Source organism: Lonchura striata, chromosome 3 (assembly GCF_046129695.1).
Source record: "Lonchura striata isolate bLonStr1 chromosome 3, bLonStr1.mat, whole genome shotgun sequence".
Taxonomy (NCBI): domain Eukaryota; kingdom Metazoa; phylum Chordata; class Aves; order Passeriformes; family Estrildidae; genus Lonchura; species Lonchura striata.
In genome coordinates this window covers 113,780,085-113,802,340 of record NC_134605.1, presented here as the reverse complement: position 1 = coordinate 113,802,340, position 22,256 = coordinate 113,780,085, and the positions used below count along the sequence as shown (strand labels likewise).

At 53.0% G+C, this 22,256-nt stretch overlaps 2 protein-coding genes across 2 annotated transcripts in view; one reads left to right on the top strand and one right to left on the bottom strand.

Annotated features, from left to right (window-relative positions):
• The window catches only part of NRBP1 (nuclear receptor binding protein 1), a 33,374-nt gene extending 27,569 nt beyond the window's left edge, over positions 1 to 5,805 (bottom strand). The window contains exons 1-2 of the mRNA XM_021545168.2: positions 5,722 to 5,805; positions 5,311 to 5,533 (exon numbers count right to left, since the gene is read on the bottom strand). Coding sequence (XP_021400843.2) covers positions 5,311 to 5,517 — 207 coding nt within the window. The 5' untranslated portion in view covers positions 5,518 to 5,533; positions 5,722 to 5,805. The remainder of the gene's footprint in view (positions 1 to 5,310; positions 5,534 to 5,721) is intronic.
• A 519-nt stretch (positions 5,806 to 6,324) lies between these two features.
• Positions 6,325 to 21,192, top strand: PPM1G (protein phosphatase, Mg2+/Mn2+ dependent 1G). Its single transcript, XM_021545170.2, has 10 exons — positions 6,325 to 6,532; positions 10,482 to 10,551; positions 15,061 to 15,146; positions 15,468 to 15,600; positions 16,922 to 17,391; positions 17,813 to 17,950; positions 18,525 to 18,759; positions 19,797 to 19,926; positions 20,066 to 20,168; positions 20,516 to 21,192. Exons 1-10 carry the CDS (start codon positions 6,413 to 6,415, stop codon positions 20,708 to 20,710), a joined length of 1,680 nt encoding a protein of 559 aa, XP_021400845.2. The 5' UTR covers positions 6,325 to 6,412; the 3' UTR covers positions 20,711 to 21,192.
• The last annotated feature ends 1,064 nt before the right edge of the window (positions 21,193 to 22,256 follow it).

Here is a 22,256-nt window from a genome sequence, read left to right as displayed (position 1 = left end):
GCCACTGCTGCAAGGAGTGAGTGCCAGCTGTCTGTCACAGCCTGTGAGCAAGGACACAAGGGGGCTGTGACAAAAGCTCAACCCCCTCTGCACCCTGAAGTGCCCCTCAGCTCATTCTGGCACATCCCAAGGGTTCAGTTCTTTCAGGGAGCCCCCACATGAACCAATAAAAACGTTAAAAGGCTTCTTCATAACTTCCCTATGATCAAGGAATGCTATAAAAACTACAGCATGGCATTCATTTTCTCCACCAACTGGAAAAAAAACCAGATCCATTGTCAAAACCTGTCAGGGAGCTGGCAGCTCTCTAAGTGCCAGCTTGCTTGGAGGACTGGCGCTTATCTTTTACTACCTCAGCAAGTTTCTTTCCAGTCACAACAGCCTCCAGAATCCCAGAATCCAAACACTCAGTCTGTTGGCATCTTTTCTCCAAGAATCCTCCACTCTGTCCCTTTGAAGAAATGTAAATCCAGAGATACAAAAGTCACCAACTGCCTTCAAATGAAAAATTATTCATGCAACTGAGACTCCTCCTAGAAGTGAGAAGACAACAAAGAGATAAAGATGCAGCAGACCTAGTGTTTCACTTCCTGTCTCTCTGAGTTCAGGTCCTCAAGAATCACAGCTTTTTTCTTAACATTTAAATGCTCCAGCATAGATCGAGAGCATCTGTGAGCCTGAGCACTGAAATCCAACTGTAACATCCAGCCATCAGCACCTGAGGCATTCCAATCCAAATGAAAGATCTTCCAAAGAAAAAAAGAGAACCAAACTAATGGCATTGTGCTGCCTAAATGAATTTTCTAAACTTCCAGTATCCAATGAAGAACAGCAAGACTGGACACACATGCACAGGTGCACACTGTCTCAAACTCTGCTCCCTGAGTTCTGCTCCTGACCTGACACCCAGGGCCACAGGGAACTCCACCCATCACACTGTCATAGTCTACACCACTGTAAGGGAAGCTGTGACGGGCTGCAGCTTTCAGCTGAGGGTGAAAAACCCCAGACAGAAAAAAAATAATTATTCCACATGGCAACCACTGCATGCACAGCCACACTGACACATAAGGCATGTGCCCAGAGATAAGGCAGAAACGAACATCTTGATCTCAGCAGTCACTGAAGTGGGGCAGAAATGGAAAGTGCAGCAGGGGAAAGTCCAGCAGCTGATCCTCAGATGAGTCAGTAACACATGAGCCACAGAACAACAATCAGCCACAAGGTCACCGATGGCTATCAGGAACTGAAACATCACCTTCAGCCACCCCAAAAATGCCCCTCAACACTTCAGAATCCATGAGATAGGTGCCCAACCCCTGTGCCTGCTGCCAGTGCAGGACAGCACGGGACAAGTTTCCAGATGACGGACAGGGCACGAGCAGGGCTGCAAGAACAGCACAATGTCCTCCCACTGCTCTTGAGCAGCCTGACATATTCTCTGGGAAAAGGTAAAAGTATTTTAGCAGAGATCAGCACTCATTCTCCCATTTTCTCCTCTTCTGCTCCAAGTGCCAGGCTGAAGGGCGCAGGAGCACTGGATGAGAGCAGCACCACTCTGAGCAGGCTGAACAGACAGCCAGGCCCAGGCCTGCTGGTCCTCTGCCCTCTGCACCCTGACAGACACACCCTGAAAAGGGGACCTGCTTGTGCCCACACACTCAGCATGGACTCCTTCTCTCTAAAGTACACCACAAAGATGTCAACAAAGTACTTCTTATAAAGCCTTGGCTTACACAGTCACACGGTGTTCTCCTCCCCAGAAGATGTACAGAAAGAAACTTGCTCAACAGACAGCCACCACACACAGCAAACCCAAGGACATCGCCATCTAGGAAGGGCTGAGCCTCTCCAACTCACGACCTTGCCAAGCCAAACACCATAATGCTGGGCTGAAAATAAGGATTCTGCTGCAGCAGTGCACAACTCTTCCTACAGTTATGTGTCATCCATGTAGCTTCCAGCAGGGACAGCAGGCACTAAGCTCTCAGTTTCAGGTTCAGCACCAGCCAGCTTCAGGAGGCTAAACCTGACCTGCTAATGTGGTGCTGCAATCCTGCTCTATTAGGAAGTTTCTATTCCTAGGAGTCACAGCAGATAATTCTCAAGACACTTAGACAACCCAAGAACAGTAAGTTATGCATGCATGCTGCCTGCAAGAAGGAAATGGAAATGTCATGTTACAGCAGGGCAGCAGAAACAGAGGGGTTGGTTTTTCAGAGAGAGCAAGCAGAAGAGAGCCAAGCGAGCACAGGCTGGGAGATCCCACCAGCCCTGGGACCACCCTACCCTCATGCTGTGGGGCCTTGCCTGTGCTTCAGTCATGGGACAAGATACTCTGTGAAGCCTCACCAGTGTGCTGGTCAAGACAGCAACCAGGGATGTGGGCACAATTCCAGAGCCAGATTCACCTCTGGGAATAAAGCAGCACAGTCCACAACACTGCAGGAACCACAGGTACTTCTCCATGTTCCACATAAATGGAATTTGAGGAACATAAGCGTTTTCTATCTTGTTAAAAAGAGTTCCTAGTTAAAAATGTCACAGAGCTCAGCTGCACCCGCTGCTCCCCCCGCCCAGCCTCGCTCCAGCAGCGTTTCCCGTGAGAAGCAGCGGATTTTGGTTTGTGGCCGTGGCTCGGCCCCGTCCCGGCGCTGCCCGCGCCCTGCCCGGGCCCGAGGGTGTGGCCGCCCCGGGGCGTGGCCAGGGCGGGCCGCAGCCAATGGCAGCCGCCGGCGGTGATGTAACGCTCCGCGCCGCCTGCCATTGGTTGCGAGGCCGAGCAGCGGGCCCCGCCCCGGCCGCCCGGCCCCGCCCCGCGGTGCCCCGGGACCGGCCCCGGTTCTTATCCCGGCCCCGGTCCCGGCCCCGGCTCCGGACGGGCGGCGGGGCGCCAGGGAGGGCCTGAGGCCGCTTTCCCCGAACCGGGAGCAGGCAGCCAGGGCGTGCGGGGATGGCACGGCCAGCGCAGGCCGTCCTGCCCCCCGCCACCGTTCCAGGACCGGCGGCGCGGGCACCGTCCCGCCGAAAGCTGCTCGTTTCGGTCAGCAGGCACCGACATCCCCGGCTCACAGCCAGCCCGCCCCTCCCTGCTCACGGGGCCTGCCTGCACAGCTCCACCTCTGCTGCAGCGAGTGCACCACTCATGGATGGTAAAACAATCTTTAAAAAAAAAACAAGCGAGGCCATTGTATTTCAAAACCTACACCGGAGTACGCGCTCGGAGCAAGCAGGAAAGAATGTCACACATAGGAAGTACCAGAGCACAGGCAGAACATACTGTCTCAACCATGTGTGTGCACCCACTCCTCTCCAGTTTGTCATGTCTCATTGTTTCCACGGTGCCACCTCATCCCACATCCAGCAGATACTGTCATAATAAAAGATCAGGATTGCATCACTGGGGAAAGGTCGGCAAATGCTTTTTCCACAGAGCAACACCATCACCCGGAGAGCGGCAGTTAGTAAGAGCCGGCTAACACACTGCAAAGACAGGAATAACCAGGAGAGACTGAGCTGTCACACCTCCCCGGGAAAAAGGGCACTCTGCTCTGGGACACCCAGCAAAGCTGTGACAACATATACATTTCAGGTTAGGAAGCTGCAGTGCGAGAGTTTACTCCGGAGAGCATATCAGCCCAAATGATTCTGACAGTAAAGAGAGCCTCATATCATGCAGTTCAGGGAACAAAAGCATCTCCACAAGCTGGGGGCTTACTGAGACACAAACTCACATGTAAAACCTAGAGACACAGCAGGATTTCACTGCAGGGTCAGCTGCAGCTGAGGCTGCTCCAGGCAGACACAAGTCTGTGCAGCCTTGCTGAGTGAAGGCTCACCCAGCTCACTTAACAATAATGTGTTCTGTGGGCCAATGCCTATCCCTCAGCCTGTGGTGGCAGACAGAGCTCTGACCTCCACAGTGGCAACCTGAAGCCATAAGACAATCATTTAGCCATGCCGAAATTTCAATTCATTTAATTTGTCTGCTGAGGGGGGACTGAAATCCAAAGAAAATGCTAGAGCCTCCCAAATCTTACTTGTCATGTAGGAGAGCACAGAAAACCTTGTGTCTCTTTGTGTCAAAATGATCAGTACTAAATAAAACGCATTGAAGAGAAAACACAAACAAACCAGCTTTGCTCTCCAGCATGTACCCCTTCAGTGCAGAGCAAGAGGTAAAGCACCTCAGGTATGGAATAGATTGTACAGAACAGAGCCAGACATTCACACTTCTTTAAAAAAGGCTAAAGCTACATTTGTAACCAATCTGCAGAGCCACACCAGAAAAGGCACATTCTGACCACACCATGCCAGCATTTGGCTCAAACCATGACAGCTCTCAGGAAGCAAAGGTGAAGAACTGCAGGGAATCCCTGACATTACTGTGACCTCCAAATTTACATCAGAACAAATTACTCTCTCACCACCACTGGGGTTTGCCCTGCCTTTTTTGCAGTGGTGGACAAAGCAGACAAACCCCTGCGCTCAGCCCCTGAGTTGGCTGAGAAGAGCCCCATCAGCACTTGTGCTGCAGCGCTGGAGCAGCACATTGTCTGGCTGCCAGCACCTGCCAGGGCTGCACAGCCTGCCCAGCCAGGGGAGAGGCACCGTGCCAGCACAGAGCAGAAACCAGTTTGTGCAGACAGCCCCCAGGAAGAAAAACAGCCTAGCGACGAGCGGAAAAAAGGATAGGTCCCAAACACCATGATCTAATCTCGTGCCTTTACACATCACGCTGCCAGCACACGCACTGAGGGTGGGTACAAGCTGGACAGGCCAAGGAACGGGCCCGAGTGAGCTGCCTGTGCCATACCCTGGCTGCAGACAACAAAGCAAAGTGAGCATTGAGAGCTGCGGAGCCCGGTAACTGACTCAAGTCACTGGCCACCTCGGCAGCAGGTACCATGCACTCCCCAGAGAACACCAAGAACTGCCCAGTCACCGCTCTCCACCGCTCCCAGAGAGAAAGATCTGTGGAAGGCGACGCACACCGGGAGAGCCGAGCCACTCCCTACCCCACAGCAGCAACAGCCGGCCGTCACAGCGGCCGCGGCAGGGCACGCACCACTGGCTGCGCTCCAGCCCGGGCGCTCCGGCCGAGGAACGGCAGCCCCTGAGGCTGGAGATGGGCCACCCATCTCCCCGCCTCCCCGGAGCGCGACGGCCCCGCACTGTGGGGCCTAGCTGTCCCGGGTGCAGGCGGCAGGAGGACCGGGGACTGGGCGGGGGGGAAGGTGGGGGGGAGGCCGGACGAGCCCCGCCCGGGATCCCCACAGCCCGGCTCCGGAACCGGCTCCCGCCACTGACCTCCTCGCGCCGCTTCTGCCAGCGGCCGCACGGCGACTCCTCCAGGATCTCGGACTCGTCCTCGCTCTCCTCCTCCTCCTCCTCCGCTGGGGGCGCCGCGGAAGTCACCGGCGCAGACACCGAGGTCATCCCCGGGCCAGACGAGGCGGGCTCCGGCTTGGGGTCGGAGCCGCTGCTGGGCACCTGCTTGGACTCGCCCTCCGACATGCTGCGGTCGCACACCCTGCGGGAGAGGCGCGGTCCGTGAGGCGCGCTAGGCCAGGCCAGGCCGGGCCGGGCCGGACCGGGCCGCGCCCGCCAGGCCTGTCAGCCGGGGCTGCGCCCCGGAGCTGCGCCCCGGGCCTGCCAGCAGTGCCCGATCTAGGCGGTCCCGGAGCGGGGCGGGGGGCGAGGGGGGAGCCGCGCACTTACCGGCCCGCAGCACCGCCCGGCCCCGAGCGCGTCCCCGCCGCAACCGCCGCGCTGCGTAAGGCGCCGTGCGGGGCGGGGCCTCTGCCGCGGCCAATCAGCGACGCGCGCGGCGCGTCAGCGCCCGCCAATGGCCAGCGGGCGGGGATCCACGGCGTGTCGCTCGCCAGGGGGCGCCCTGCGCGAAGGGCCGAGAGGGATCCTGAATAGGGCGGGCCAGCCCCGTACAATAACCAATGAGATAGCGAGACGGGGCCCTCGGGGTCGATGATTGGTCGGGGGGGGGGGGGGGGGGGGTGACTCAGCCTATATAAGGTGCTGTGTGCGCAAGGGCCCCTTATACAGAGGGGCAGGGCGATAATTTTGGTAGTTGTGAGCGTGCGCGCCATTATCTGTGCGAGTGGCCGCCTGCGGCAACGGCTGGCGGTGGCATCGCTGGTTCCAAGTCCGCTGTTCCCCCGGAGGAGCCTCAGGGCAGGTCGAAGCCACCCGCGGGCCGTGTAGGTAGTCCCGGGGCGGAGCGGGCCGCGGTGCCGCTCTGGCCGCGCCTCTATGGTCGGCACTTCCGGCCGCCGAGCTTCCGGCCGCGCGACTTCCGGTCGCCGCCCGCCGGTGCGAGGTCCCGCCGCCTCCGCAGTCCGCTCGCGCCCCCGGTCCGGTCCGGGCGCCGCCGACCGAGGCCGCCGCGGCCGCAATGGGCGCCTACTTGTCGCAGCCCAACACGGTGAAGAGCTCCGGGGACGGCGCCGGGCTCGGGCCGCGCCCGCTGCACTTCGGGTTCAGCGCCATGCAGGGATGGCGCGTCTCCATGGAGGTGAGGGGGTGAGGCCGGCGGGGCGGCGGCGGTCGCAGCCGCCGCTCCTCGGGGCCCTGCGCCGGCGGGCCCCGACGGCGCCGAGCGGCGAGGAGGTCCGGGGGTCTTGGTCACCCCTTCCCGAGGCCGGAAGGGGTACTTTGCCTCGCCCGGTGCCGCCCCAGCCTTTCCCGATTTCCACACGGCAGCTGCGTGTTCCGGCTCCTGCGTGGAGCGTCCCCCCGTGTCGCGGGTGACACGTGCGGCTGGATAAATCCCTGCGAGAAGTGACGAGTTCGGGGTGAAAAATGAAGAGAAGGAGCATTTGAGTGAAAGCGAGTGGGAAGTTCTCAGGGAAATTGCCTGATTTTCTCCCCTGAAATGAAGTGTCCGTGTCTTGCTGTGCTTCCTCCCTGTTTTTATTTATTTATAGGAAGATTTGTGGGAAGAATTCTTATGGCTGCTGTCAGTTTCCTGTTGCCAGTGCTGGCTTTGCTGGGCTCATTGTGGGCAGATGAGCTGCCGCCAGACCCACACCTGGCTGAGGATCCAGGGTTTGCCTGTGCCTCCCCAGTGCAGGAGGCTGCAGGAACTGCTCTTAGAGCTCTTGGTTGGTGTGGGGCTGCTGCCCTGCAGGTCTGTGAACTTCAGACCCTCTGTGAGTACCAGTCATGTGCTGCTTTGTTTTCCCTTCTGGGCAGCCAGTAAACAGCTGGATTCAGTAGGGATTAATCCTGGTCCCTGCAGCCACACCAGATACATCTCTCAGTTTGCTTTGTTTGCTGTGGGTGATTTGGAGAGGATGTCTCGTTCAGGCTGTCAGACATTGAAGTTTTGCTGGTCTAGGTCCATAAGCCATTTTGTCAGACACATCACTGCTTCTTGGAGTGCGACAGCAGTCCTACAGGTGACAAATCGGTGACCTGAGGTGGTTCCTCCTCTCTGTGTGTACAGCCCTGGACTCTGGTCCTCGGGGTGGAAGATGCAGAACTGGTGCTTGTGCTCCTGAGAGTCTCTCAGAGAACGTGAGTGGAACTGGTTGGCAGTGCCTGAGGTATTCCAAGCTGGGGACACAGGGACATTGCTGGAGCACTGAGTGTGACCTCAAAGGGATTAATGTGTGTGTAAGCAGCTCTGGCATCCCTTTGCTCAGAGCTGGGTTGTGTGAGGGACACAGGCTGGATGTGGGAGAGCAGAGTGACCCTGATTTATGGTGCTGGTGAGTTCACTCAACCCTCCCGCAGCTGGGACAGGGCTCTGGTTCCCTCACTTGGGGCTGTAGCTGTGCAGAGGCTGGGCAAGGCCCTGAGCTGCAGATGTGGGTTCTGCACTACCCAGCATCTCTGGTTTATCCCTGCTGGCAGAGGCAACACTGAGGCCATCAGTGTGAACATGGTTTAGTTGAGTTATCCCAAGAAACAAGCAGATGGCAGGAGTTGAACCTGCTGCAGATTGCTTCTTTTTCTGATGGGAGAGAAATGTGTGTTTTACACACAGCTGAGCAGTCAGTTTTCTTGCATTCCAGCACTCTGTGTTCTGCTCTCTGTCTTACCTTGTTTTCTTTTTTCATTCTCTTCGTGTTCAGTTGCACTTCTGCTCTTCTACAAGGCTTGAGAAAGTCCTGAGCAAATATTTGTGCTTAATGCTGTGGTTCTGTGTGTGTTGGTGAAGCCAGTCAGAGTATGCACCTGGTAAGGTACAGCTATTTTGGGTGTAAAAGAGCTTTTTGTCACTTTGTACTTGGGTTTTGGGAGCCTTCAAGTGAGCTGGGTGTACAGGGCTCTGAAGAAATTACTGTAGCTTAGCCCAGAGTGGTTACTTTGGGAGTAAGGAAATGTTTGGGGCAGATGAGGGACCCCAAGGATATGGATACAAAAAAAAAATTGTATTAGGTACGAGAAGCAACAAAGAAAAGGGCTGAAGTCAGTTTTATTGTCCAGAGGAGTGCTCTGGGATATAGTGGGAGGCACAGGATGTGCTTGGTTGGGGCTTCTCTAAACTCTTTGCTCCTACTTTGCCTGTACCCCCACAGTGAGACACCAGTGTGCAGCTTCATTCCTTTCCCATGGCTTAGAACAAAAGCCATTGCTGCAAAAACTGAAAGAGTTTGGTTTAAAATGTGGAGATTTGTTACATGAGCTCTCAGGTTAATTTATTAATTTGCTTGCTCATGTCGGCTGAATTGGGTGTTTGATGTTCCAGACAGAGTTTTTCACCGCTGTTACAGTAACCACTCTGGTGACTGGGGAGGGATCCATAAGGCTGAGTAGTTGGAGCAGACTTTTGGAGCCCTTGTGAGCTCTTCAGCACACGAAATCACAGTGAGACGACAGTCAGTGCAGCTCCCTGAGCAAGGCTGGGCTGCACGCTGCCCTGGCGGCGTTGGCAGTGCCAGGACCTGCCTCTGCCCTGCAGAGCCACCAGCCCTGGGGCGGGTGGGAACTGAGGCCTCCCCCTGCCCATCTGCCCCTGGGCTGGGGCTCAGTGTGAGGACACATCAGGACAGGCTCAGAAGGGGCTCAGCAAGGGCAGCACAGACTATTTTTGGTGCCAGTGCTGGGTTTCCTCCACAGCAGCATTTGCATCTCTTTAATTACACTGCTGTTTGGTCACCTGGGACTTATCCCAATTATTGTGTTGGGGGTTCACTGTCTCACTGGCTTCTGTGAATGCTCAGAAAAGTGAGCACTAAAATGCTGCTTCTTGGTTTATCTCTGTTTTCATTTGCTCTCTCCAGTGAGGGCTGGGGAAATTTCCTGCATTACCATTCAGTCATTACTCGTTTTGAACTCAGATGGTCACTTGCTGGTTCAGAAGCTCTTTTCATCCCAGTGCCAGCAGTTACAATGCAAAGAGTGCTACATAAACCCAGAGCCTCACTGTTCCTGTTTCCTGAGCAAGGAACAAAGTTCTCATTTCCAGAAAACTGGAATTCTGGAGAGCAAAGAGACTTTATCCAAGGAGTTGTACCCAAAAAAAGAGAGAGCTCAGTGGTTGCTGGGCTGTGATCTAGTTCTGTGTGTGTGAATTTTGGAATGTTGCTGGCAGCAAGGACACATTCAGATATTTGAGACTGCTCTCTTGGAGTAAGCACGATGTTTTGTGGCAATTGTAGCACAATGAAGGTGATGAACCACAGAAAAGATCACATTGTTGAACATATTGCAGGATACATGTTCTTCCTGACCATGGGAGTGTGGGATGTCAGGTGGTGAGGGCTGGATTGAAGGAATGTCTGGGGGTTAGCTGGGCCTAGGAGAAAGGTTCAGCCTGGCCATCTGTTCCAGGCTCTGTGTTACAATAGCCAAGGTGGGTTTGCTTGCCCATGGGGAAGGAGTTGAGGCTGTAAAAATCATGGGGATGCCTTCCTCACAGCTGGCTGCTCCACAGAGACCTTGTGGAGAGAAGGGCTGTGCACTGCTTATGGCTTGTGGTGGTTTTTACCTTTGTGCTTTGCCCAGAGATGGGAAAGGAGCTGGGGAGGGGTCTGGAGTATGAGACTGAGCAGTGGCTGAGGGAGCTGGGGAAGGTTAAGCCTGGAGAAAAGGAGGATCGGGAGGACCTTCTCACGCTCTGCAACTCCTTGAGGGGAGGGGGGAGGGTGCAGCCAGCAGGGGGTCACAGTTGTCTCCCAGGAAACAATGGACAGGAGAAGAGGAAACAATCTCAAGCTGTGCCAAGGCAGGTTCAGGTTGACTATTGTGAGCAATTTCTTTATGGAAAGGTTTGTCCAGCCCTGGCACAGGCTGGCCAGGGCAGGGGTGGAGTTCCCATCCCTAGAAGGTTTAAAAGCAGTGTAGTTGTGGCTCTCTGGGGGTGTGGGACAGCACTTTGGGTTGGCAGTGCTGGGGCAGTGGTTGGGCTCAGTGGTCTCAGAGGGCTTTTCCAATCCCAACAATTTTGTGTTCCTATGATTTTCTGTGGGTCTAATGCAATCTCTGTCATTTCAGACCTTTGCTCTCTCTTTCAGGATGCCCACAACTGCATTCCTGAGCTGGACAGTGAAACAGCCATGTTCTCTGTCTACGATGGACACGGAGGTAACTGCGTCCACTCTGCTCTGTCCTGTCCTTCAATGTGACCCCTCTGGGCTGCTAGGGCATCCATCTGTGGTTAGGAATTCTGCTCCTTGATGGAAGCATTTTCTTTCATAGATACCATCAACAGATGTTTTGAACCTCGTAGGGGTCCTAGGAGGAAGGTCAGGGTTTGATCTGAAATTGAAATCAGATTTTTATTCCATCTTTTATACTTTTTGAGAATGGCTGTTTTTATGGTGGATAAGCCGGGCAGGAGAGTCACAAAAGAAAAAGTGGTAAAAAAAAATCAGCTGTGATTGACTCTAGGCAGTGTGTTCTAGTGGTTGCCCAAGGGAAAGAGGGAAAATCAAAACAGGCAGATCCATTCCCTGTAAGGGCTCTTTAAACTGGAGATTGCAGTCATTCCATCCTGGACACATGGTGGAGTCTTCTGGATGTGCTAACTCTTCACAAATTTGTCTGATTGTATTTTAAGAAGGTTTCTGTGTTTGGTGACTGTTTACACTGTGTCTTTTGCACAGAATCATTTGAAAAATATATGGTTAAATCTGCTGCCTGATAATTTCACTGCAGTATCCATTAAACAAGGAATGAGTGAATAATCACTCTGGTAGTACTTTTCACTTTTACTTTTTTGGACTCTCTGTCTTTTTTTTTTTCTCCAGTCAAGAGGAGTCCAAAGTTTCTCTCTGCTTGTATGACCAAATATTGCTATTAAATATTATTGCTAACATTATTACAGAATTTGCTCTGCCTGTTAAATCTTGATCCTTGGATCAAGATCCTGCTGTTAAATCTTGCAAAATATTTTAGTTTTGATCATCCTGAGTGATCCATCATGTTTTACTGACCTCTTTTCCTGCTAATTTATATAGATATTGAACAGCATAGCTTTTCAAGGAGCTCTCCCAATGGCCATCCCGCATTCTGAAAACTGCTCCTATCTAAGCTCCCTGCTTTTCTTGTGGCAGTTTATTATGGAAAAGGTTTGATGGCTTGTTTCAAAGCTCTTTGAAAATCTGTGTGCAGTAGATGAACTGAGCTGCCTGTTTCCTCCTGCTCATTGGCTCTGTAACAGTGGCCAGTTTGTGACTGGCATCACCGTGTTTGTAGCAAGTAGCTCTTCCAAAGATGTCATCTCACTCTGAAGAATGTATTCCATATTCTGAAATTACTTTTTTCCTGAACTTCATCTCAGAGTGTGCAGAGACCCATGTGGAGCAGTCACTGATATCCTGAAGGGTATCTTGGAGAACATGGGCATGATGAGTTGGTGCTGCAAGGCATGGAATGACAAGCAAATGGGATGTAGGGATCAGGAACTGCTCACCTCAAAACGGTGTGTGTGTGTCAGGCAAAAGTAAAGATAGGGAGCATGGGTCAAGAATGAAGAGTATCAAACCATCTGTTCTCCTCTGAGCTCAGTGTGTTGGTTTCTCAGCTGCCAAGGTCTTACACCACGTGTTGGGTTTTAGAGAGACTTTGGACACATGACATTCCTGTAAGTACAGGACACCAAGTATTGTGTTTAGTGTTCTTAAATACAATAGGGAAGATTTGAGATAGACATTAGGGAAAGGCATGGGATGGCAAAGCACTGGCATGAGTTTCTAACTCATATTTTAGATGTCTAGTGATTGAATCTCTGCAGCTCTCCCTGGACAAACCATATCAGGAAGGACATGGATATAGTTGAATCTGAATTAGAAGAACAGCTTTTGCCCATCCCCTGCTATTGTGTGATTCTTTTTTTTTTTTTTTTTTTTTTTATGCATTAGTTCTTAAGTTTGAAGCAATTACTCTTGCTTATGTAAGAGTAAGTTTTTGGGTAGGAGCCTTGCTAAGCTTTATTGGCTGGCAGTATAGAAACTGAATTTAGCTTCTCTTGTATACCTTGCTCATCTCTCACCCTGAAACACTCCAGTAACCTTCCTGCTCCAGATAGGTTGGGAAATGTTTTTATTACTGTGTTATTTGAAAAAGGGTGAGTATGGGGTGTTTTTTACCTATTAGCATTTTCCATTTCATTGATCAGTTTTTCTCTTATGTTTCCCTCTTGTGGACAAGCCTTCCAGTGTTTGAAAGATGCTGCTGGGCCAGTTTTCTGCCTTCCCCAGCTCCATTTTCTATGTGCTCTGGCCTCCCTGCCTCCAGATTCTGGAGGATGACATTTGGGCACTCTGCCCCTTGAGTGGGGGGCGCAGAGTGTTTGCTCAGTCCCTATTGCTGTCTACTTGTGCTTTAGCTTTTATTTTAATAATGTGCCTTCATTGACATCTATCTCACATTGCTTTGTGTCTCTTGAGGTTTATTTCGCTCTCTTTGCTATTTGCCTTTTCACTGTGTTTAAAAAATTATTGGTTTAAACTTCTCTCGACTCAAGGGCTTCCTGCCTTTTACTTTTCCAATCCACTCCCTGGTTCCACGAGAGGTGGGCAAGTGGCTGGCTGGTGCTTAGCTGCCCCCTGGGGTTAAGCCACAGCAGTCCTTCTTTGGCACCCACCACGGGGTTGGAGCAGTAATGGACAGAGCATGTCAGAGGGGATTCGTGTCTGTTGGCAGCTGCAGGTCACAGTGCTGCCTCATGTTCCCAGGATCAGTTTACCTTATCCACACCATGTTCTTTTCTGTGCTGTACCTGTTGGAGGCTGGTGTTGGTTCCTGCTGTTTGCTGGGCTCTGCAGTGATTAGTAGTGTTTGACCAAGAGATCTGTTATTCAAACGCTGCCCTCGAGCCTCCGCTGGCACTTGGCCTCTGCACTGAGGACATCACTGTCCTTCAGGTTCTCTCATGGAGACATCTAACAATTTTTCACCTCCCTCCAAGAGGTGTTTTTGGAGAAAACCTAGAATGGCCAAGGCCTCACAAGCCTCACAGGCAAAACTTTCTTCCTAATATCCCCTCTAACACTGCCTTCTGTCAATGTGGAGCCATTCCCCCTTGTCCTGTCACTCTAGGCCCTTGCCAGAGGTCGTCTCCAGTGTTCCCCGGTCAGACCCAGTCTCTTTGTTCCCTGTACCACAGAATGTTTTGCAGCATGGTGTAGCAGCAGACATTTGGCTGTTTTTGTTCTCTGTCAATGGCCACTTGATCCCTTCTCTGCAGGTACATTGGAAAAGTCCCTTGTCTTTCTCCCAAATCTCCCCACTTCTTTGCTTCCCACTATATTCCCTTTGCTGAACTGATGGCTGGCTGCTGCTTTCCTCTTGCCTCCCTTGCTCCCCCATTCCTTCTCAGAGCTTTGCTCCTGTCTGTACAGCTCTTCCTGATGCCCAGCTGCCCCCACAGTCTCTGTTGGGCTCAGAGAAGGGCAGGGAAGTTGGAATGTGCAGTAGGAAGGTCAGAAGTTGTGTGGATGGTCCATCCTGTGAAAAACCCTCCTGTAGCCAAAGGAAAAGGAGCCCACATGGCTCTGGTTGTACCTACAGGAAAGCCCCAGGTGCAGGTAGGCTCTGGCTTGCTGTGCCCAGCCACCCACACTGCTATTTCTTTGTACTGGGATGGGAATGATCCGTCCAGCCCAGCCTCAAGATGTTCCTGGCCCCTGCAGTGGGACCCTCCACCTGCCTGCAGCTTGCCCTGCTCCTCTCCCTCTTTCTGTCAATCATTTCATTTGTTTCTCAGTTTCTGACTCTAAGTTTTCTTCTTTATGAGGTGTGAGCCATGTCCACATTCCAGTGTCCTACACTGTTCTTTTCTCATGTAAAAACCTCAATGACTAGTGTGATCTCTTAAAACTCACACTAGTTTAGTTTATCTTTCTTGCCCTGTTCAAGATAAACTACAGAAATTCATCATCCCTCAATGTTTACTCTTCCTTCTCTCTTAATAGCATCTTCAGGATCTAAACAAATTCCTCCTTTGCCCTGTTCCATACCTGGCACCATTACTTACCAAGCTGGGGGAGTTCCTGGCTTTTCAAAATCTCTCAGCTGCTCTAGGATGAGCACTTGACTTGATCTGTCTCTCGGTACTGGTTATCCCCCATGCTCTCAGCAGAGCTGCTGTTTATCTTGCTGTGCTCTTTCCTGTACCGAGTGACTGCCCTATCTCCTGAGAGCTTCATCTCAGTCTCTGGGATCTCATTGCCCTTTGTCTGGCACACTCACGAGGAGACAGAACATTTTTTATGTGCTCACTGCACATTGGTAATGCTCCAATAGAACCTACAGTGAGCAAAAGCTTCCCTTTCCTTCTTGTTTCACTGACATGTGAAATTAAAGATTTCCAGGTAGGCTGGACCTAAAGGGTCGGCCTAAGCTCCCTCTCAGGAAGTTCACAGCATTGGCCAAACCTGCTGGTTTGGAGCTCTGAGGTTTGCCAGGGCCGTCTGCACATCCTACTGGGAAGGTGTAAGCAGGATCCCCACACTCAGCTGCTGTGTCACTGTTCTGTGTCTGGAGCTGCTCTGGCTTGTGTCCCAGGATTTACCTCAGGAATTCAGCTGCTCAAGAGCAGGTTCTGTCTGGAAGGATGAGCCTCTTTAAATAAATTCTTCTCTTTTTCAGGAGAAGAAGTTGCCCTGTACTGTGCCAAGTACCTCCCTGAGATCATCAAAGACCAGAAGGCCTACAAGGAAGGCAAATTGCAAAAGGTAAGGAGCCAAATCTGCCCTGGACTAAGTGCCAACACAAAGGAAAACCCTTGTGTCAGTACCCAGTTGGGTGTGGGTTGTCCGGGGAGGTGATGGAGTCTCCATTCTTGGAGCTATCCAGAACCTGTCTGGGCATAGTCCTAGGTGTCCCTGCTGGAGCAGGGTGTTGGATCAGGAGAAGCCTGTAGGTCCCTGCCAGCTGCAGCCATGCTGTGATTAGTTAAAGTGTGCAAGCAGGAAGAGACTGGATTGCACAGGATGGCAGGCAGGCATCCTGTAGGGAGGGGGCAGCTGCCCTCTCATGTCTTTGTTCATACACAGGCCCTGGAAGATGCATTCTTGGCCATTGATGCCAAGCTCACCACAGAGGAGGTGATTAAGGAGCTCTCTCAAATGGCTGGGCGGCCACAGGACGATGAAGATGAGAAGGAGAAAGTTGCTGATGAAGATGATGGTAAGTTAGATGTCACTGAACAGACAAGGCTGCAGCTCCAGGACAGGGATGTAGAGCAGCAGGGTCAAGTCTCCTTGGACACAAGGTTTTCTGTGCCGGTTTTTCAGTTAAATTTTGGCTGAGTTGAGCTACTGCCCTTAGCATTGCCCATGGCTTTGGGCTGGTGCTAGAGGGGGAACCTTTATCCATTTGCAAGCTTAATGCTATAGATAACAAAGCAGCCTGACACCATTTTATATAGAACTTCCTCCGTGGGTCGCAGGGTTCCAGGATATGTCAGGAATTCTGAGCTGGACTCAGTTGTGGAAGGGAAATGATGTGGTGGTGTGTAGTGCTCAGCTCTCCCTGGCTGGTGGCAGCCACCAAGTACAGATAGGAATGAAGCAGATCCTGGTCTTTTTGAGCAATTCTTCTTCCCACAAAGAAGCAAGTGTTCCACCAGCAAGTGGCTGCCAGCCCAGGAGGTGTTTCCTGGGGTGGAATCCTGTACTGCTCTTGCTGAGTACCATGTGACCAGCCTTGAGACAGATGCAAGGTGATTCTGTCACTTTGAACAATATGTCAGTCTGGAAATGCTGAATTTGTTGGGTTTTTTCCTCCAGCTGACAGGGATGAAGTCATGGGATGAAGGGTGGGTGGGTAGTTGGGTTTTCTTTCTTGTTGTTCTGTATTTTCAGGAGCATTTGGCCTATCTGTATTTGTTTTCTTTTGGGGATTAAACAGCAAAGCAAACTATATGCAAGGGGATGTCAGTAGGGAAGCAGTGGTGTTTGGCCCATGGTCACTGGGGAAAATCATCCCACTTTCTGCTTAGTCCCATCTGGGAGATGGCCAAAGTTGTGCTCTCACCTGTTGTACCTGTCCAGATGGCATCTGGTGGCGATCCCTGGGGTGTTTCAGTTGTTCTTGTGTTCCTAGCTGCAGCATTAATGACCAAACCTGCACATGGAAGTGGTGGCTCTGCTTCTTTGCAGCTCCCAAGGAGCTTATGCTGGGGCAAGTGAGGCTCTACCCCCTGGCCACACACCAGCCCTCATGCCTGATGTAAACACTCTGTGGTGCTGTCAGTCAGCCAGGAAGAACCGGGTCTGGGGCAGGGGGTACTGGCAGGCTGTGCTGTCATCACAACTGTGGCCTTGCTGTTTCCTTCCTGCTCACCTGTAGCATCTGGAGCTCTGGGAGGGCACAGGGCTGGCTGTGTGCTCAGAGTCAGCCTGGGGAGCACTGCTAGAGCTCTGCCAGCAGCAGCCTCAGCTGGGGCAGCTCAGCACAGCACCCAGTGTGGTGAGTGTCCTGCTCTCTCTCCCTCTTCTGTTTGCAGTGGATAATGAGGAAGCTGCTCTTCTGCACGAAGAAGCCACAATGACCATCGAGGAGCTTCTCACACGTTACGGACAAAACTGCACCAAGAACCTCAAAGCCAAGTCTGTAGCTGCAGCTGGGGATAACGCTGTGGAGGGGACAGGCAAGCAGCATGATGGGGAGTCAAATATGAATGGAGAGGCTGACCCAGGGGAGCTTCCCGACCACAAGGAGAGGAAGAACGGGAAGCCAGACGAAGAAATCACGGGTATTTCCTCCACCTCAGACAAAGCCAGCGCTGGAGGCAACAGCCCTGCTCTGCAGAAGCCTGAACTAGGCAAAGGTGACGAGGCCGTCACCTCTTCTACTGGGGAGGCCGGGCCCTCCTGCTCCTCTACGGGAAAGCCCCAGCGCACAACCAAATCCAAATTTTTTGAGGACAGTGAGGATGAGTCAGATGAGGTTGAGGAAGAGGAGGAAGACAGTGAGGTAGGAAACAGCACTGGAACAGAGTGGCCTTCTGGCTGGGCAGAATGCATTGCTTATGGTGGTACTTGAGACGAGCCTCTGGCTCATCCTAGGTGTGTTCCTAGGAGCAGGTGTTTCAGGCTGATCCTTTGAGGCCATCCCATGGGAATGTTTGGGATTCTTGAGCTAACCCCAGAAGACACTCACTCATCCTGCAGCAGCCATAGCTGATAGCCCCTGGTCCTGCTGCATGCACCATCCCTTCATCTGCTGCTGTAGTGACACCAGCTGCTCTGGTTGTAGCCATCAAGTGTGGGGGACACATGGCAGGTCACTCACACCTCTGGGGGCACTGACCATTGGTCCCCAGGATGGAGGGACCAGCTGGGGGACAGCACCAAGGGTCCTGTGTGACTCCTCTGGTATCTCTCCTTTCTTGTAGGAATGTAGTGAGGATGAGGACGGTTACAGCAGTGGAGAGGCAGAGAATGAAGATGATGAAGATGACACTGAAGAAGCAGAGGAGGATGAAGATGAAGAGGAGGAAATGTTGTTACCAGGCATGGAGGGGAAGGAGGAGGTGCGCACCCTGGTTATGTGTTTTGCAGCTTAGCGTGGAGCCAGGGGCACTTGGGAGACTCAGCTAGGGGGTGTTCCTGTTCAGGTGGGGACAGAACACCCTGTGAACTCTGTTGGGGCTGAGGGAGCTCTGACAGCCTGGGTTCGTACAAAAGCTGAGGGATGGGCCTGGATGTGGACAGCAGGTTGAGATGGAGGAGGCTGATGCTGCTGCTGGGTGTGAGGTGCTTGGAAGGCGGTGCAGGGGGAGAGCATGGGGCAGGAATGGGAGGGCTCTGCTGGCACCGCTGCTCCAGCACGGCTCCTCACCGGGCAGGGCTGTGGCTTTTCAGCCCATGATGGCACAGTCAGGCAGGCCAGGGACCCAGGGGGTCAGGAAAAGGGGACATGGCTTCCAAGGTGCCAATTTCTTCCTCTGGGGAAATGTCCTGACATGAAGTGAGCATGTGCTCAAGCTGGGCTGGGGTTGGAATTAGCACATGAGAGCAGAGGGAACAGACCTGTGGAGCGCCACAGAATACTGACCCACCACACTGCATGAGATTGGGAAATCTCACTGGAATTGTCTCTTGCAGCCTGGCTCAGACAGTGGGACCACGGCTGTGGTGGCGCTCATCCGTGGCAAGCAGTTGATCGTGGCCAACGCCGGGGACTCACGCTGCGTCGTGTCAGAGGGCGGCAAGGCTGTCGACATGTCCTACGACCACAAGCCAGAGGATGAGGTGGAGCTGGCCAGGATAAAGAATGCTGGTGGCAAGGTCACCATGGACGGAAGGGTGAATGGCGGCCTCAACCTCTCCAGGGCCATCGGTAAGCAGGGAGAGGGGATGGTGGCAGGCCTGGCCTCGGAGCACCAGCCTCAGGAGAGCCACGCTGACAGCACTGCCAGCCACTGAGGTTGTGGAACAGTTTTTAATGAGATGAGTGAAACCTCTTCAATGTTTGATGGGAGATTTCAGTCTAATTGGAGAAAATGGCCGTGAAACAGTTGAACGTCAGTGGAAAGCAGCATCTGACACATCCCAGGCTGTTATGCTAGTAGCTGGGTTGTCAGAAACCACCTCACGTAAACTGTCCCAAAACCAGACTGCTGCCTCTGGAACAAGACTTTTCATGCTTACTGGGTTATTGAGGAATCTTGGTGTGTTGCCTCCTGAGGACCTGGTTTCGTGGCAGTTTGAGCCCATTTATTTATCTAAGTGTGTACAGAAGGACCCAAACCACTGAAATCATTATCTTAGTGTAAAGATATAAAACACTAGGGTGGAAATAGGGGGTTTATTTAGGGAGACACTGGCATTCCCACCTGCTATTTTGTGGTGGCTGTAGAAGTGCCTTCATAGGATGATTCCTGATAAGCTGCTAGTCAAAACTGAGGGCCAGTTTACTCAAGGGAACTTTGAATCATAAAATGAACCCTGGAGTGGTTAGTGGTTTGGGTGGAAAAAGGGACCTTAAAGCTCAACCAATTCCAGCCACAGCCATGGGCAGGGACACCTTCATTAGAGCAGGGTGTTCCAGACCTCGTGCAGCCTGGCCCTGAACATTTCCAGGCATAGGGCAGCCGCAGCCTCTTCAGGGGTGAGAGGTGCTGTGTGCTGTTAGCCTCATGTTGGCCCCAGGAGCCAGAGAAGGGGCACTTGGTTTGGAGTAAAGAGAGGCTGAGCTGGCCAAGACCCCTCTTCCCGGGGCTTGCCAGAGCTTACACCTGGAACATGCAATGGTTCCTCTGCTTCGTGGCCCACAGCCTGATCCCAGGTTGTGGGAGCACTCACTGATCCCACTGGGAATGCCATGTGGCAGGGCACAGCACTGCCTGTGCCCAGACATCTTCCTCCCCACCACAGGGGATCACTTCTACAAGCGGAACAAGAACCTCCCTCCAGAAGAGCAGATGATCTCTGCCTTGCCTGACATCAAAGTGCTGACAATAAATGATGACCACGACTTCATGGTCATTGCCTGTGATGGAATCTGGTGAGTAGTGAGGGAGCCGTTGTGCCTCTGGGGCATCACCGCTCCAGGCTTTCTCCAGAGCTGCGCCCGAGGAAGGCCTGTTGGACACTATGGCATGTGTGTTCCCTTTGCCTGCATGCCTGACCTCTCTGCTCTGCAGGAACGTGATGAGCAGCCAGGAAGTGGTGGATTTCATCCAGTCGAAGATTACCCAAAAGGATGAGAATGGAGTCTTGCGGCCACTCTCCTCCATTGTAGAAGAGGTAAGATGAGCTCTGCTGTCCCTCCAGCAATGTGGCATTTCTGTGTCCCAGCTCAGTGCCTGGCTCTGCCCTCCAGCTCCCTCAGATGGGTTCCCTGGGCACTCCAGCCAGTGTCTGACCTCAGGGGTGCTGTCCAGCCCAAGGACTTTCTGCCCACATTCAGAAACCTGGGGCTGCCAAGGCTATCTCTGTCCCTTGTCCGGTGGGAACAGCCTTTGACTCCTCCTGCATGGGTCTGGCCTGGCAGCCCCTGAGCCACTGTCAGGTGCTGGAACGGGCCCAGTGCCTCAGGGTGCTGTTCCAGTGTGTATCTGTTCTCTTTGCTGACTTGCCCTGTCCCTTCCCAGCTGCTGGATCAGTGCTTGGCTCCAGACACCTCAGGGGATGGCACCGGCTGTGATAACATGACCTGCATCATTATCAGCTTCAAACCCCGTAACACACACCCACCTGCTGAGAGTGGGAAGCGGAAACTGGGGGAGGCAGTGGCACCAGCAGAGGAGAACGGTGGGGACAGCACCAAGAAGTCCAAACTGGAGTAGCAGGGCCCACCTGGGGACTGGGCTGTGCTCACCAGACTCTCGTTTCTTACCCATGCTGAACTCAAGACTCCAGGTCTTGTCCTTTTTTTAGCCTTAGCAGAGGCCTTGTTTGTCCGTGTCCTGGTCGGGGGGTGGGGCGGGTCTGGTTAGCAAGGGCATGTCGCACTGTTCATCCATAACCATTCCAAAGAGGGAGCGAGGACGGAGCCGCGCCCGGGAGCGCTGCACTGCAGAGTCCGTGCTGAGGAGGAGGATGTCCCCCCATTGTCTCCATGTGGTTGTTGCCATTTCTGTGCCTGTGAATTTCTGTTTGGAGGGAAGAACTTTTTCACTGTTGAGATTTTTTTAATCTGCACCCAATTATTTAAGGCCCTTTCTGGTTTTTTTTGTGAAACAATCTGGCGGCAGTGCTGCAGCCACGCCGTGTTCAGTTGTACACTTTCAATCAATACTTTTTTCAAACTAAAAGATCAGAAAATACAGGTGTGGTCTTGGTCCTTGGTTCTTTCCTGGAGGTGGAAGTGAGGAAGGTGGGGTGGGGAGAAGAACATTTGTCCCTGTGGTCTTGGAATCACTGCAGGGTTTTGGCCTGTGTCTCCCAGTTTCCCCAGGATGACTTTTCTGAGGTGTCTCATACAGAGTAGACGTGAGCCTCTGGAGAAGGTCTGTGTCTGCTCAAGGGAGGGGTACCAGGCATGCCCCTGAGCTCACCTGCCTATGGCACCCATAGAGCTGCACCTTCTGTCAAGGTGTGTCAAGAGGCAGCTCCTCCCTGATGCACAGCTCGGACAAGGGCTGTCGGTACCTGTAGCTGCTCTGGCAGGAGCGAAGCCCGTGGGCTGTAAAACACTGATGGAAGGATGTGGGCTATACATGTGAGCTCTCCCTGTGTGGCAGGAAGAGCCCACTGGAAAAGTAGAGCACTCTGTGCTGATCCATTATTTCTTTTCACAGACCACTGACCCCTTTTATGTCCATTTCCCACCCTTGTTCTTTCCCTGAGTCCCTGCTTCCCCCACACCCTGGAGTTGCCCCATCTGCCGCAGGATTCCAGGGAGCCAGAAGCTCTGTGGGCAGCAGACCCCATTGCTGCCAGGGGGTCCCCCTGGACCTCAGGCACCCCTGTCTGACCACCCTGTCACAGCCAGGCCAGAGCCACCACTGGAGGGGACCAGGGCACCTCCTTGCACAGCCCCCAGGATCCTGTGCTCCTGTTCCTGGTGAGCTGCCAGCACTGAACCTGCCAGGAGCCACAGCAGCCCTGCAGCTATTCCCTGAGCAGCTGCAGCAAGGCAAGGCAAACACCTGCAGCTCTGAGGGTCTTTGCTGTGGCACAGGACTTGCCACAGGGGATTTTGAGTAAAACATCAACAGAGCACACAGAAAACGGTCTACAGGTTACTGATGTGAGGTCACCATGAATCAGAGCCATTTTGGGGACTCCACAGAGACTGGAGACTGCATCACAAACCTTAATGACTAGGAACAAAGTCTAAAATCAAACCCTCTGGAGATGGATGCCTGGCAGCAGGAATGGGATGACAGC